General features: G+C 57.7%; 4 protein-coding genes across 6 annotated transcripts; 2 read left to right on the top strand and 2 right to left on the bottom strand.

Annotated features, from left to right (window-relative positions):
* Window positions 1-927: 927 nt before the first annotated feature.
* Window positions 928-2,354, bottom strand: Tmem203 (transmembrane protein 203). The gene has a single exon (XM_076842990.2). The coding sequence runs from the start codon at window positions 2,120-2,122 to the stop codon at window positions 1,712-1,714; it is 411 nt and encodes a 136-aa protein (XP_076699105.1). The 5' UTR covers window positions 2,123-2,354; the 3' UTR covers window positions 928-1,711.
* Window positions 2,355-2,420: 66 nt separating this feature from the next.
* Ndor1 (NADPH dependent diflavin oxidoreductase 1) lies at window positions 2,421-11,202 on the top strand. 3 transcript variants are annotated; one of them, XM_076845025.2, is made up of 14 exons: window positions 2,421-2,590; window positions 2,788-2,865; window positions 6,549-6,646; window positions 7,948-8,046; window positions 8,127-8,228; window positions 8,367-8,576; window positions 8,879-9,000; window positions 9,109-9,329; window positions 9,406-9,513; window positions 9,681-9,795; window positions 9,938-10,084; window positions 10,179-10,297; window positions 10,367-10,461; window positions 10,546-11,202. In XM_076845025.2, the coding sequence occupies exons 1-14, from the start codon at window positions 2,456-2,458 to the stop codon at window positions 10,688-10,690; spliced, it is 1,794 nt and encodes a 597-aa protein (XP_076701140.1). In that variant the 5' UTR covers window positions 2,421-2,455; the 3' UTR covers window positions 10,691-11,202. The 3 variants fall into 3 exon arrangements, 2 of the variants coding, with proteins under 2 accessions (XP_076701140.1, XP_076701141.1); XR_013090314.2 differs by lacking the exon at window positions 10,546-11,202 and having other exon boundaries at window positions 10,217-10,297; window positions 10,367-10,453; XM_076845026.2 differs by lacking the exon at window positions 9,938-10,084.
* An 816-nt stretch (window positions 11,203-12,018) lies between these two features.
* Window positions 12,019-13,297, top strand: LOC143392173 (ring finger protein-like). The gene has a single exon (XM_076845028.2). The coding sequence runs from the start codon at window positions 12,098-12,100 to the stop codon at window positions 12,584-12,586; it is 489 nt and encodes a 162-aa protein (XP_076701143.2). The 5' UTR covers window positions 12,019-12,097; the 3' UTR covers window positions 12,587-13,297.
* A 594-nt stretch (window positions 13,298-13,891) lies between these two features.
* On the bottom strand, window positions 13,892-15,625 carry Rnf208 (ring finger protein 208). The gene is made up of 2 exons (XM_076842989.1): window positions 15,568-15,625; window positions 13,892-15,321 (listed from the first exon to the last, which is right to left on the bottom strand). Exon 2 carries the CDS (start codon window positions 14,793-14,795, stop codon window positions 13,992-13,994), a length of 804 nt encoding a protein of 267 aa, XP_076699104.1. The 5' UTR covers window positions 14,796-15,321; window positions 15,568-15,625; the 3' UTR covers window positions 13,892-13,991.
* Between the last annotated feature and the right edge of the window lie 112 nt (window positions 15,626-15,737).

Raw genomic sequence — 15,737 nt, 5'->3', positions numbered from 1 at the left:
CTTAAAGGGCCAGATGGTGTTTTAGCCCAGTGGGTCTCAACGGGACAGCTGAGGACTTGCAAACATCAGGCTAAACTTTTGGTTGTCACAAACAAAAGGTGCTGCTGGCATCCAGTTTAGCAGAGGCCAGGGATGATGCTAAACCTCCTACACATTCAGGACAGTCCCTCCTACACCCTCAATAAAAATGACCTGGCCCAAAGGCTTAAATGATGAAATTGAGACCCAGGATTTCATATATTTGTTCTCTGTCACACTCTTTTTTTTTTTTTTTTTTTGGTACCAGGGATTGAACTCAGAGGCACTTGACCACTGAGACACATCCCTAGCCCTACTTGTATTTTGTTTCTATTTTGTTTAGGGACAGGGTCTCACTGAGTTGCTTACTGTCTCACTTTTGCAGAGGTTGGCTTTGAACTCATGATCCTCCTGTCTCAGCCTCCCCAACTACTGGTATTATATGTGTGCTTCCCCACACCCAGCACACATTTATCTTTGACGTTATTTTGGAGTTTGTTTGATACTGGGGATTGAGGGAGACCTTGTTTCAAAATTAAAAAAAAAAAAAAAAAAAAAAGATTAAAAGGGCTGGGGATGTACCTCAATGGCTAAGTGCCCCCAGGTTCAATCCCCAGTACCAAAAAAATAGCCTCAGGCCACTGGGTGCAATCCTGCTCTATAGATCCCCCCAATAATAGCCACGCACTGGCAAGAAGTCAAGGGCTTTGGTAGCAAGTCATGGACTCTGTCCTGGACTATTGTCTTTATCCTGTAGGGCAGAGTTGACAACTTCCTATTCTCCCAGAAGTCCACCACCACACTTTTTGGTCTACCTACAACCTCAACTCTGTAATGAGTTACCACTCCACAGAGCAGGGAGTATCTTAGCATTTGTCTTATTCAAGAGAGGTATGGTGACAATATTCATGTCAGGAAAACATTCTCTTATTTTATTTTCATCTCAGCAAATGTTCTCATTTGGCACCTAACTGGCATCAAACCAAAGACCTCAAGGCCAACAATCTGGGCTGCTCACAAGGCTCCATAAGTAAGTCTCTGTGCCATGAGCATCAGAGCACCTGTTTCTGTCTTTGGTCGCTTAGAAAGGCCTAAATCTGTCCCAGATGCACTAATGGTGCTGGCCACAAAGTGGTGGGAAAGTCCTGAAATTGCAATCTGCTGGAACAGGAAGCCAAGCTATGACTTGCTAGTAGAGTGCTTTTCTCAGGTGGCAGATATCCAGATAGAGTCATAATCATGCAGGGAGAGGTGGGGCAGAGCTTTGAGCTCTTCCCTCAGTGCTACTGGCTGGACAAAATCCTAATCCAGTTTTGCCGCCTTCATAAAGAAGTACATCCCCAGGATCCATGCTGAGTATTCAGAGTCCACCAGGACATTTTAATTATGTGCAGTTTCCTACTATTAGAGTAGTTCAGGACCGGCTGGGCTGGGTCCCTTCTTAGGATCACAATTCAGGATTAGCTACTCAAAGCATGAATAACAGGAAATGCATTTCAAGGATGGAGGCTGCTCTTTTTAATCCTGCTGAAGAAACAATGTTAGACTGGCATAGAGAAAACTGGACACTCAGCCGGGCACAAGCGGACGCTGCCTTCAAACCAGTGTCTCTTCTCCAGCGCGATGCAAGTAGGGCCTCAGCAGGAGTCCAGCAGTTCAGTTGTGCAACTCTCCTTCTCCAATCCCTGAGAGACTAGTTGACGCGACAGGCGCGGATCATGAGCAGCTGCAGCAGAATGAAGACTGGAGATGCGATCAGGCCGAACCAGAGCTCTCTTGTCTGCTCCACCAGCTTCTGGCACAGCAGCATCTCAAAGACGAACTTGAGGCTAAGGACTGTGAGAACCCAGAAGAGGCGCAGCACTGCCAGTCGCTTCTCCCCGTCTTGGAAGAGGCGCACAGACACGATAGTGGTAAAGTAGGTGCTGAGGCCGTCAGCAGCGAAGAAGGGAACGAACACGTTCCACCAGGAGAGGCCCGGGGCGAGGCCATCCACTCGCAGTGCCAAAAGCACGGAAAACACCAACAGGGCCAGCAGGTGCACGAAGATTTCGAAGGTGGCAAAGCCCAGCCACTGAACCAACTCCCGCAGTGAGAAGAGCATCGCGCCGGCGGGGCGCGGGCCAGAGCCCGGCCGCCCGCGCCCCTCGCGGCGCCGCGCCCCCTCTGTCCGCGGGCCCGCCTGCCGCCCGCCGCCGACGCTGCGACCGACAGGCAGCGAGCGGCCTCGCCCGCCCCGACCCCCGGCCCCGGAGCGCCGTCGATCCCCCGGACCCGGCCCGGGACCCAGCACTAGTTGCCCGCGGACGCTCCCTGCGCCCGGACGCCATGCCCCGCCGGCACGGTCCGTTGGCGTCACTTCCGGGCGACCACAGAAGCAGGAAGTCGGCCTGCGACTTCCGGGCCGGTTCTGCCGCGGGGCTCTCGGCGGTGTGCGATGCTGGCCCGGCAGCTCCTGGTGCTCTTTGGCAGCCAGACGGGCACGGCCCAGGATGTGGCGGAGAGGGTGGGCCGCGAGGCGCGGCGCCGGCGGCTGGGCTGCCGCGTGCAGGCGCTGGACTCGTACGCCGTGGTGAGAACTGGCGGCCGAGGCGGACACCCTCCGCCCTGCCCCTGCGGGTTTGGGCGAAGCGGGGCTTGGCACCGGGGCTGAGAGAGAGAGGCCGCCGGCCCCGCTCCCCTGCCGCCCGGAATGAAGGAGAGGGGGCAGGTCGGGAGCGTCCCTGACGGTGACAGTCAGAGGTCTTACATCTGTGTCTTTTCGTTGAGGTCGATCTGATCAGGGAGCCCCTGGTGGTGTTTGTTTGTGCGACTACCGGGCAGGGAGACCCTCCGGACAACATGAAGGTAAGACCGGCCTGATGTAGCTCCCTCCGCCCTCAGCCGTGTCTTCGTTACCTGGAGAGTCCAAGTAGCACATTGAGCAGTTGCCCTTCGATAGCAGGCGCGCGTTAGAGCCCGACTGGAGAGAATGCCTTTGAGTGGAGCTGATGGGGGCTCTGCTTGTCCTCTCTAACGAACTCTTCGCAGCCACCAAATAACCTTGTTCTCCATTTTACCTGTTTGTGTGCTTTCAGAACTACATAGGAACCTGGGCTGGGTTCTTTTGAAGGCTGTGCAGCATTCGGGGAACATTTAATTGTTTGATCACCTACATGTGGCACCTGGCACCAACATGTGCTGGAAATCTAGCTGTGAACCCAGCAGTCACATTTCTACCCTCACACTTGCAGAAACAATAGGTCTAATGGACTACTACAATGCCTGGAAATGCCTGCTGCTGGGGAAAGTGTCAGTTGCTACGGGAGCCTAAAGCCTTAGGCAGAACTCTCTGGAAGGAAGGAGTATAGGTTGAGTTTTGGGATGAATGGAACGGGATAGGGAAGAGGAAACAGCCTGTGCAGAGGAGAAGGATGAGATAGCCCATGTGAAGAGCAGAAGACAGTTGAGCATGGCCAAGCCAGGACAGCACTGGGAAAAGAGCAGGGGAGGAAAGGCAGGAAGCCTAGCTGGTTCCAAGAGGTGGGCCGCACTAGAGATGACTCGGAATGGGCTGATACTGTGAGACTGACACAATCACACTCACACTCTGCCAAGAACACCATCTGTTTGTAGGGGGCCAAGAATAATGAATGGAGATCACAGCACAGGCAAGAGAAGCTGGTGGTCTGAGGTGAGGTGGTGGTAGAAAGCAAAGCAAAGTGGATACATTCCAGAGAATTTTAGAAGGTAAAGTCAACAGGACCGGTAATGGAAGGGAACTGGAAGATGGGGAAGAAAGTTTACTAGCAGCAGGGATTTGGGCTTGGAAACTAGATAATTCCACCTGCAGAAAGAGAACATGGTGGGGCCAAGTGCCTAGAGACATCTGGGGAAGTACAGTAGGTCAGACCTCTAGGAGGGTCCTGGGGTGAAGCCATTGTGGGATCCAAATATAGAAGTTTGAGCCTGGCATGGTGGCACATGCCTGTAATCCCAGCAGCTCAGGACACTAAGGCAGGAGGATCGTGAGTTCAAAGCCAGCCTCAGCAAAAGTGAGGCACTAAGCAACTCAGTGAGACACTATCTCTAAATAAAGTACAAAATAGGGCTGGGATGTGGCTCAGTGGTCGAATACCACTGAGTTCAATCTCTAGTACCCCCCCACCAAAAAAAATAGAGATGTCTGAGAAAAGGAAGCCCCTCCCTTCCCCAGGACTGCCATCTTGAGCAAAGCATAAAATGGGGCAATGGGATGCAGCCACACAGTGAGGAGATGAAGAACAGCTTCCCCAAGGCCAGCTTCCCCAAGTGGGTGCTTCAAGTAGAACTATAGTCATTAAAGCCACACAGAAGTCCAGAAATAGGCCTGAGAGGGAGTTCCTGGGATTGCTGGTAGAAGTCAGGGAGAGCAGTTTCAGTGGCTTGCAGGGAGAAAAGACCCGTAATAAAATGAGTGAGCAGGTGGGAGGATCATTTGACAATATTTAGGCATTGATTTAAAAACACATTCTGGCTATGAAAGGACTAAGGAGTTCAAAAGAGGACATTTATAAAATGGAAGAGACTGGCATGCTAAATGTTGATGGGAAAGGGTAGTGGGAAGAAGGCAAATGCTGTGGGGAGGCTGGGTAAGACCTAAGCACATTTGGGATCCCCACAGACTGAGGGACAACAGAAAAGGAGGGCTGGGGGAACGGGCAGGAGGTTTGTGGTGGGAGGGGCCTGTCTGGGAGGTGAGAGGAAAAAGAAATCTTCCTCAGGTCTTGGGTGTCAGGGCAGCCAATGGCACCAGGGAGATGATGGGTCATACCAGAGTTTAGATGGCCAGAGAGAAGAATGCCATGGCAAAGAGCCAGAGCGGGGAGCCAGTGTTGGCTGCCTTCTCAACCACAGCAAGAACTGGGGCTGTCTGAGAAGCCGCTGGACAGGAAGGCCCTGGCCTCTGCTTGGGTCTCATGGGGAATGCTGCAGTAAAGAAGCCAGAGCCCTGCTCATCCACTGGTGGCAAAACCCATTGTGTTACAAGTGTATCCCCAAGGTCTCCCATCAGTCTCAAGTACAGGTAGACCACAAAACACCACAGCACAGTGAAGCAAAGATCCCAGTAAAAGGTAGAGACCTAGAGAGACAAATGGAACTCAGGAGCAGAGCCCAAGACCCTGAGGGAGGCCTTTAAAGACTGGACCAGGCAGCATGACAAAAAAAGTGGAAGGAAAAGGGCAGAACTCAAAGTTACTCCAGGGAAGGTAGCAGGGGGATGATCACAGAAAGTAGCAGAATGTCCCTGGACTGGAGGACAAGTTGCCAGCCTGAGAGTAGCGGTGTACCTGGAGAGGGCCATGCCAGCTGCAGAAGGGGCAACAAGGCATTCCAAGTGGTTTCTGCTGCTGGGGACAAAGCATGTTCCAGTGGCTGACAGGGACAGAGGGGCAGCAGGCATGTGGCTCTGGCTTCTCAGGCCTGAGGGAATGGCCTCAGCCCAGCAGCCCCAGGCTGCTGAGGGTATGTAGAGGATTCTGGTACTTTGAGATAGGCCAGGGTACGGGCTGGAGCAGGAATGAGCCCTGAGGCTTCAGGAAACAGGTCTCAGGAGGCAGAGCCTTTGTTGGCCATATATGGGACAGGCGGCAGGACAGAGGTGTACCTACATACACAGGCTGCCCTGGGCTGAAAGTAGGGAGGTGACCAGCACGCTCCTGGCAAGAGGGCCTCTGGTGCTATGGAGGAGCAGGAAGGCTGCAAAGTAGGTGTGAAGGGGAGGCACTCTTGACCTGTGCCCAGCCAGCTCCTAATCCTCCAGTCAGGGATGGACAAGGACAGTACCCAGAGGCGCTCAGCCTCAGACCTCAAGGTCTGGGTATAGCCTCCAGGGGAGGAGAGGCTTATACTTCTGCTGGGAATGGCAGACATGGAGGTGAAGGTCCCCATGGGGAAGGGGGACAGTTTGGGGAGCCAGTACAGAGCAAGGAGGGAGTTGGGGTCCAACAGAGGATTCCAGAGGTGGCTCAGAACCCATCAAAGGGTCCAGCCCAGAGCCACTGCTGTGACCAAGCAGGCCCATGCCCAGCGTTAGCCTGAGAACTGGCTCAAGACTTGTGGTATGACTGGGAGAAGTCAGTGCCCTGGGGGGCCTAACTGGGAGCAGAGGGCCGAGGAGTGGGAGTGGGGGCAACCATGGCCACCTGACCTCTTTGTGATGCTGATTCTGGGTGATGGTGGGGTAGCTTTACTCCTTTACAACTGTGCACATTTTCTGAAGTTTCTTGTCATCCTGATAGAATAAAAATAGTTTTAAAGGAAAGTCTTAAGCAGCAGGCAGACGGACGCCCTGGGAAGGTAGGCTCACAGTGTGCAGCCTTCCTCCCACTGGCAGGCAGCCCTGCTCCTGCCAGCCTTCCTGCATCCTGGGGGTCAGCCAAGCCCTGCCCTGTGGTCAGATGTCCTATCTCATTTTGCCCTATCCAGTCCTCTTCCCCTTCCCTGATCCCTCCTCGCCACAGGGTCAGCCTAGAGGTAGAGACCCTAATGTGGATTTCCTGTGCCTCTAGAATTTCTGGAGGTTCATATTCCGGAAGAACCTGCCTTCCACTTCCCTCTGTCAGATGGACTTTGCCGTCCTGGGCCTTGGGGACTCCTCCTATGCCAAGTGAGTAGGGGTCGATGGGCACACTGGCCAGCATTCTGGCCTGACAGGGACAGTTCTCCAGGCCAAGTGAGAGGTGCCCTGGTGGAGCGACAGGTGACCTGGCCTCCAGGCTATGTGGGCCTCACAGTAGGGGAGGGAAGACAGGGAGCAGGCAGAGGAACACAGCACTACCTTGGATCCAGGCCAAGGCTCAGACGAGTGAGCATCACATCCCAACCTGTGGTAACTCCAGCAGAGATCAGCCTGGTCCTGTTCCTTACCAGGTAGGGAACAGGTTGGACCTGTAATCTCAGCGGCTCAGGAGGCTAAGGCAGGAGGGTTGCAAGTTCAAAGCCAGCCTCGGCAACTGAGCAAGGCCCTAAGCAATTTAGCAAGGCTCTGTCTCAAAAAGGGTTGGGGATATGGCTTACTGGCTAAGCGCCCTTGGGTTCAATGCCCAGTACCAAAACAAAACAACAACCAAGTAGAAAAACTGTGAGGTTTCAGGATTTGGAAAGAGCTCTGAGATGGCAGCCCACTCTGTGGGCCCTACCTGGCCGGGCATGGCTCCTGGCTTTCCTCTTTCAGTGTTTTTGTGACATACAGCCACTGTCCCTAAGCAAAAAGTGGTGTTACTTTGCATCTTTTCCTAAGGAGATGATGAGGGGTTTGTGTTCAAGTGTACAGATGTCATCTTATGACACCAAAGTTTTGAAAACTTCCTGTGGAAGGGAACCAGGGCTTTCCAATGCCACATGCCATTCTGATACCACAAGCTGTGTGCTCAGTAGGTTTCTTAGTCACTAGACAAAGGGGAGAGAATGGGAACTCCACAGCCATAGGACCAGCTCTGCTGCAAGATCTTGTTCCTTGGCAGTGTGCGCACATACCAGAGCAGTTGGAAGGGAGCCCCAGCTGCAGGGCTCACACCTAGTGTGGTCCCTGGAGGTTGTGGTGTGGTGTGGTGCCTGCAGGGTCTAATTGTGCCTTTGTAAACCAAAGAGAAATGAAACCAGCCTCCAGAAGGACCTCTGACTTTTCCCTGCTATTCAGGGTCTCTGGCCAGAGAACTTGGAGGCCATGATGGTCTTCAGCCCCCACTTGGGGATGAAATGATAGGTGAACCAGACTGTGTCTCCCCACATGGGCTCTTGGCATTGCAAGGCCCTGCTGTTCATGGCACCTGTAGGGGCCCTGGTCTCCTTGTTTCCCCTGGCATGTCACAGCCCTGCCCTCTCTGATGGTGCAGTCAGTGTGGGACGTCTCCACCTGAGGGAGGATCTTCTGCCCCAAGCAGTGCGTGAGCCTCGCTGTCTCCATAGGTTCAACTTTGTGGCCAAAAAGTTACACCGCCGGCTGCTACAGCTTGGGGCCAGTGCCCTTCTGCCCATATGCCTGGGGGATGACCAGCATGAGCTGGGGTAAGCATGGGTGGTGATGCCCCTGGGGGCTCTGGCCAACAGGCCAGCCATTGCCCTTGACGACACTTGTGCTCTCTCAGGCCTGATGCCACCATCGACCCCTGGTTGGGAGACCTGTGGGGAAAGGTGCTGGAGTTCTACCCGGTGCCCATTGACCTCCCTGTGATCCCCCATGGAGTCCCGTGAGTGTGGGCCTTGGGTCAACACTGGAGGTGCCACAGACTGGGTGTGGCCGAGAACCTCATCCTGGTCCCCTCTGGTGTGGGTATGTTGCTCCGAGGCGGGAAGGCCATGGTCTGATGTCTCTGCCATCCCCACAGCTTACCCTCCAAGTTCACCCTCCAGTTCCTTCCGGAGGCCCCCAACCCAAGCTCCAAGGAGTCATGCCTAGCCATCTCAGACTCTCTGGGACCCCCATCAGAGTCCCAGCCCTTCCTGGCACCCATGGTCACCAACCAGAGGGTCACAGGTCCCTCACACTTCCAGGATGTTCGGCTGATTGAGTTCGACATCACAGACTCTGGCATCAGGTAGGGGTTCGGAGCAAGCCTGAGACATCAAGCAGGCAGGGGGGACAAGGTGCTTAGGTATCCTAGAAGCCAAAATGGGCAGGGCAACAGTGTGCAGTGGATCTGGGCTTCAGAAGAGTCTGCCAAAGCTGGGGAGGAGGCTTGACAGCAGGGAGGCCTCTACCCACAAACCCCCAGCCCTCCATAGACATTTGCCTCCTTCCTCTGCAGTCTCCTGAGCCCCTACATATTCCCCCAGAGTAGGTATCCCTGCCCTTGCCTTTCCTGCCCCATCTCCATGCCCTGGTGGCTTTCCCACACAGCTTTGCTGCAGGAGACGTGGTCCTGATCCAGCCCTCAAACTCGGCAGCCCATACCCAGCAGTTCTGCCACGTGCTGGGCCTGGACCCCAGCCAGTTCTTCGTGCTGCAGCCCCGGGAGCCAGGTGAGTCCGAGCCAGGCCAGACCTCAGTGGTGACTGCCCACTCTATTCTCCCACATCCAAGGCCCCACCTGAGGTCCCAGCACACCAAGGTCTTCTGCTCCACTGCAGATGTCCCCTGCCCACCAGGACTGCCCCAGCCCTGCTCTGTGTGGCAGCTCGTATCCCAGTACCTGGATATTGCCAGTGTGCCTCGTCGTTCCTTCTTTGAGCTCCTGGCCTGTCTCTCCCCATATGAGCTGGAGCGGGAAAAGCTGCTGGAGCTCAGTTCTGCCCAAGGCCAGGAGGATCTCTGCGAGTACTGCAGCCGACCTCGAAGGACCATCCTGGAGGTGGGCAGGTCGGTGGGGGCCACAGAACCCTGAGCTGTGTTCACATTGTGGCTGTGCTGAGACTCTCTCTGTCCAGGTACTGTGTGATTTCCCACACACCGCGGGTGCCATCCCCCCAGACTACCTGTTGGACCTCATCCCGCAGATCCGGCCCCGAGCCTTCTCCATCGCCTCTTCTCTGATGGTGAGGCCTGGCAGGCAAAGCGGGGACTGGTCCTCGGACTGGGGCAGGGGGTACAGGCAGGGGCCACACTCTTGACAGGAGATGGTCTTCCTGCCCAGGACTGCCACTGGGTGGAGTGGGTGGTGGGCAGGAGTGGCCTAGTGGGGCAGGGCACCTCTGTTCCCCAGGTTCATCCCAGGAGGCTCCAGATCCTTGTGGCTGTGGTACAGTACCAGACACGTCTCAAGGAGCCCCGCCGGGGCCTCTGTTCCTCCTGGCTGGCATCTCTGGACCCAGAGAAAGGTGCCTCCTGCTCCTGGGAGGTGGGAGAGGGAATGCAGCCCGGTTCCCCCATCTTTCCTGTGCAACAGTTGGTGCTAGGTAGATCCCTAGCAAGCTGCTCAGTCGGTCCTTTGCACCCTTTATGCCACCTCTCTCATGGCAGGACCTGTCCAGGTTCCCCTATGGGTGCGTCCTGGGGGCCTGGCTTTCCCAGAGACCCCAGACACACCTGTGATCATGGTGGGGCCTGGCACTGGTGTGGCCCCATTCCGAGCAGCTGTTCAAGAACGCGTGGCCCAGGGCCAGACTGGTGAGTGCAGGATTCCAGGGCAGGGTCACCATGGGCTGGCTTGACTGAATCCCCAGGGCCTGTGTCCAGTCTTGAGGCCCCCTGTATTCCCCAGGAAACTTCTTATTTTTTGGCTGCCGCTGGCGGGACCAGGACTTCTACTGGGGAGATGAGTGGCAGGAACTGGAGAAGCGGGGCTGCCTGACTCTTGTCACAGCCTTTTCCCGGGAGCAGGTGGGTGTGTTCAGGAGCCAGGGCAGGGCAGAAGAGAAGAGAGTCTAGACTTACCCCTGCTACCTGCAGGGGCAGAAAGTATACGTGCAACACCGACTCCGGGAGCTAGGACCACTGGTTTGGGAGCTGCTGGACCGCCGTGGCGCCTACTTCTACCTGGCTGGGTGAGCCCTGGTCATGGTGTGGTGGAATGGGCCCAGCCCTCTGGGGCTCCCAGCCATACTGAATCCTCTGGCCTGCTCCTCCAGCAATGCTAAATATATGCCAACGGATGTCACGGAAGCCCTGATGTCCATCTTCCAGGAGGAGGGTGGGCTCTCCCACCCCAACGCTGCCACCTACCTTGCCAGACTCCAGCGGACACTGCGCTTCCAGACTGAGACCTGGGCTTGAGGAACTATCTAGCAAAGGGGCCTCTTGCCCCTGTTTGATACCTGAGCCCTGGAGTCCATATCAAGACCAGGGCTGGTGCTCCTAGGCTTCAGCTGGCTTAGAGGGCCCTCCTTGCACACAGCCACACACCAGAGGGACCCAGGGCCCCACACTCTCAGCCTTGACTCCACTGGCTGGCCCTCACCTGCACATCCCATCCCATTTTCCCATCAGGTTGGTGCTCTGGCCTGGTGCAATGCTCCAGGAAGGCCCCCACCCTGATGGGTACCAGGAACCTAATCAGCCCTTCCCGAAGTTTAGGGTCCTGTGAGGGCTCCCTTTCTTCAGTTTGCAGGGACCATGCTGTCCCCAGTCACCCTGCAGCACCCACAAAACTCAGGTTATTGTTGGAGGCCATCAGGACCCCTGACTTCCTGAGAAGCAGGAAGAGACCAGCCCCTTCCTTTCCTGATTCAGGAAACCTTGGCAATAAACATGACCCTTGGGCAGCTGCTCCCAAGGGTGCTCCTCTACCTTTCTGGTGCTGTGTGGGGTGATGGGCCATAGCTCATCTGCATGGGTTGGGTTGAGGATGACCCTCTGTAGGCCCCTGCACCTGTAACGATGTTCGTATGCCATTGGTCAGCTGTCTGCCTAAGCATTCCTGTGCTGGAGTATTTTAACTGGATGGTGAGCCCTGCTGTTGCACACTTGTACCTAGGGCCTTGAATTCCCCCCTAGTAGAACCCTTCCCCACCAAGCACCCGGGCATCCCAGAGCCACAGGGAGGCGCTGGGGCTGGAGGTGGGGCGTGCAGTCCCGCCTCTGGGTGGGGCCTCTGTCAATAGGAGGGGTGCACTGTGGGAGGAGTCAACTCCCTGACTGGAGCGCTGTAGGAGTGTCTGTTTGGTCAGCTCTCTGGAGGGATCACCCCACTTGGGCCCAGGAGCCACCTGGAGCGGGCACACAGCAGGGACCTACGCAAAGTTTACTTCCAGTGGTGACTGTGAGCTCAGAGGTACGGCTGGAGGTCAGTGTTCTGAGGAAACGGCGGGTGAAGTGCAGACCCTGCCCAGTCCTGGAGGGCCACACGGACTTTTCACCCCACCAACTGCCTTTGCCAGGCTGGAGTCCCCTCCCATCCATCCTGATTCCTGCCCTGGGTCCCCCACGTTGGGCCCCAGTGAGCACAGCTCTGGGTACAGCAGTCCATCTTGGGCCCTGCTGGACCTTGAGCACTTGGACCCACCAAGCCAGCTCCCAGCAGAAGAAGGGAGTGATCTCCATGCCTCCCAGGGTTCCAGAACTCTAGACAGTGAGTCCCTGCTGGAGACCAGAGTCCAGGTTGGCACCTGGTCCCTGCCAACTGGACAAGAACAAGAAGAGGGTGTGGGGGAGGAGTGCCCTATCTGCACAGAGCCCTACGGGATGGGCGAGCACCGCCTGGCCCTGCTGAACTGTAGACATGGCCTGTGTGTGGGCTGCCTGCACCAGCTGCTGGGCACCGACCTGGGCCGTGTGCGCTGCCCGCTGTGTCGCCAGAAGACACCTGTGCTGGAGTGGGAGATCTGCCGGCTGCAGGAGGAGCTGCTTCAGGCTGACGGGCCCCAGTGCCCACCACCTCCCTCACCCCCAACACCTGCCCTTCGTGGCCCTGGGCCCTGGGGCTTCCTAGAACACCGCTACCAGCTGCGTTTCCTGGCAGAACCTGTGGGTGGCCGGGGCTGCCTGCCCTTCCTGCCTTGCCCGCCCTGCCTAGGCACCTGGTTGTGGGCACTGCGGGAGCGTGGGCCCTGCGCCCGCCGCCTGACACTGCTGAGCCTGCTAGTGCTTGAGCTGCTGGGGCTGCTGCTCATCTTCATGCCACTCATGCTGCTGGGGCTGCTCTTCATGCTCCTGGACCGCTCTGGCCGCTGAGCAGAACCCAGGCACTGGCCTTCAGTCCAGACCTCTATCACTGGACCCAAGACCAGGACCCAGGGCTACCCAGAAGCCCGACTCTACCAGAAAGCCCCCTTCCCCCCCCCCCCGCCCCCGTGACCCAACTCTGACGAGCCCAAGGACATCATGCCAAGGACAGCTGCTAGAGGAGGCCAGTCCAGCAGAAATGTCTGTGAGCAGGGCCCCACATGCTTTCAAGTGACAGTCTGGCCATGGGCACACACTGGCCCACACCTCCACCTTCCAAGGTCCAATTGAGCAGGCAGATGTGAATGTGAACAGAGATCTGGCAGTGAGTCTGTTCCCTGGAGAGGACAGGGGCTCACCCATCGTACAGGCCGGTGTGCATCCCTGAAGGTCAGGGTGGCCAGCAGGAGGGGCCTGCACTGTACATGCCCAACCTGGGCCAGGACCAGAGGGTGGTCTGGAGCATCCAGGGTGCCACCACTAGATGTGTGTTGCAAGGGACAAGGGCCCATGCAGGCCCTGGAGCTTGAGAAGTGCCAGGTCCAAGCCCCTGCTCTGCCTGCCTGCACCACCTCCCACCTCCAAGCCTAAGGCCCTCACCTGAAAAGGAGGACAGCTGTGGCCTACCTCACAGCTTGTTGGTGATGTAATGTGAGGCCCAGCACTGTGTGCTAAGTCCTGTCCTGGCAAAAGTGGTTCTCAATAAACAGTAGCTGCTAATACCATTGTTGCCCTGCCTGTCCTTGCTGTTACCCCACCTCCACCATCCAGACTGCTGTCCCTACAAAGTACCCTTGCAAAGGTGCTTTTTACAAACCCAAGTGGTCCAGACATCAAGACAGGAGACCTGGGTCCTTGTACTCTCATCACAGTCTTGGGCCATCTGGAAACCACTGCTCATAACTGGCCCAAAGGTTTTTCCCACATAACCGTGGTAGACCAGTACAAGTACTCAGGACCAGGTGAGTTCTCCATACAGCCACGGGCTGGTGCCAAGGGAAGGTCCTAGTTGCCCGACTGGGCAGTTCTGCACACTTGCCACACAGCCCTCTGTGGTGCACACTAGCAGCCCTTCTGCACCAACATGAGGGGGACTTGTTTACAGCCAGACCCGGTCCTCCCAAGGACATGCTCACCAAGCTTGAGAAAGCCAACCCTGAGCAGAAGGTGGCCTACCTCTTGCAGGTACCCACCCTGTGCCCAGGCTTGGGCATAGCCCATAGCTCTAGTCCAGGGGACAGGTACAAACTTTGGCAAAGAGTTTTAATGGCAAAGTTGGCTGCAGCGACAATGCCACATGGGGTGGGGCCAGAAGCCATAGTGGGTGAGGAAGGGTCGGCAGGCAACAGGGCAGGGCCAGATCCCTGAAGCAGCATCGAGCGAGGACTGGCACGCAGTAGTGGGCAGGTGGGCACTACATGATGGAGCAGGCGGACAGTGGGTTCCGCACGTGGCAGGTGCACGCGGCTCCACAGTACTGCCGGAAGGTCTGGTAGCAGCTGCCCTCAGGCTCACCCCCCCACTGGCCACCGGATGGGGCAGTCAGTGCCTCCGGAGGCAGGCGACTCAAGATGGATGTATTGACAGCCAGCGCAGCCAGGCCATAGTCAGTGAAGAGCACAGTCTCACGGCGGCAGGTGGGGCAGGAGATGAACTTGTACTTGGGGCAGGACTCATACAGAATCTGCAGGCACTGCTCACATACAGAGTGCAGGCAAGATAGCACTCGGGGCCGCCGCTGGGTAACGTTGTATGTGTGCCCACAGGTGGGGCACTCCAGGGGCTCACCTGCTGCAACTGTCCCAGTCCCTGATGAAGAAGCCACAGAAGCAGCTGGTGCAGGCCGAATCACATACTGATTCACAATGACCTCGTCCGCTGGTGCCACTCTGGGGAAGCCCAGTTCAGAGCTGCCCTTGCGGGGCCGCCGTGGCAAGGGTGGGGTGTGAGGTGCCCCTTCCAAGGCAGGCATGTCCCCCCCACATGCCTGGTTGACAATGATCTCTGTGTGTGAGGGCCAGGCACGCTTGGGTGCCAGAGTGGGGGTGGGCCGGGGTGCAGGTGGGAAGCAGGGGGCAGCTGCCGGGAGTTCAGGGAACTTTTCAGGATGGACAATTTTCATGGCCTCCATCTTGAGGATGACATGTGGGCCCTTCAGGCAGGACATGAGGAGGCCCGGCCAGCCACTGCCCACCTCGGGCCCAGGGTCAGCCGGCATTCGGCTGTCTGCAGTCAGACTGGACTTTCGGGTAGGAGAGGGTGTTGGTGAGGGGCGGGGAGGAAGAGAGGGAGCAACATCCTGGTCCTGCCAGGCCTGATGGGGACCCCGGCAGCCCCGTGGACTCCTAGGGGCAGCCAGTGAGAGCTGGGGGGTCAGCCCCCCGCCCAGTGGCCACAGTGGCTTCTCTGGTCCAGTCCTGGGAGGAGGAGGAAGTGGTGGTGGTGGGGGAGGCAAACGGGGACAGGGAGGTGTGGGGGGGTGCCCTGGGCTGGAGGTCTGACCTAGGGGCTCACCCAGGGTCGCTGGCTGCTGAGGCTGGCAAGGGGGCGTGAGGGGAGCCCCCCCAGCAGCCGAGGTCAGCAATCCCTGGGCCGGGACATCGGGGCAGGCAGGGGCTAGGTGGGCCCCATGGCTCCAGGACAGGGCGCCCAGGGAAGGCAGCTAGCCTGGGCACTGGTTGCAGGAGGACCTGGGCGGCAGGCTCCGCGGCACGATCAGAGGAGAGGCCTGCACCAGGCCCGAGCTGAAGGTGAGAAATAGCATGAGGGGCGCACTCCGGCCCATTTCCACCCTTGCCCTCACTCCCACCCTGCACAAAGGACGGACGCCCGACCTCTGACCCTGACCTCGGGCGGTAAGAACCCGACCTCCCCGGGACCCAGTTCCCTCCCCAGTCCCCGCCTCCAAGGCCAGACACTGGGTCCGGAGGGCTGACCCTGCCAGGGTAGGTAGGGGCGATGAGTCGGACCCCCGCCCCTCCCCCGCTCACCTGCCCCAGCCTGGCGTCCCCGGGCCGCGCCGCCGCCGCAGAGGTTGTCTCAAAGGCAGGCCCGGATGCGGCGCCCGCGCCTTGGCCGGGTGGCTAGAAGGCTCAGGAGGTTCAGGCAGCTCGGGCGGCTCCGGCGGCTCCGGCGGCGACCTCGGGCGATGGCGGGCGCG

This window comes from Callospermophilus lateralis, chromosome 2, assembly GCF_048772815.1.
Source record: "Callospermophilus lateralis isolate mCalLat2 chromosome 2, mCalLat2.hap1, whole genome shotgun sequence".
Classification (NCBI taxonomy): domain Eukaryota; kingdom Metazoa; phylum Chordata; class Mammalia; order Rodentia; family Sciuridae; genus Callospermophilus; species Callospermophilus lateralis.
The sequence above is the reverse complement of the archived record's forward strand: the minus strand, read 5'-3'. Positions and strand labels throughout refer to the sequence as shown.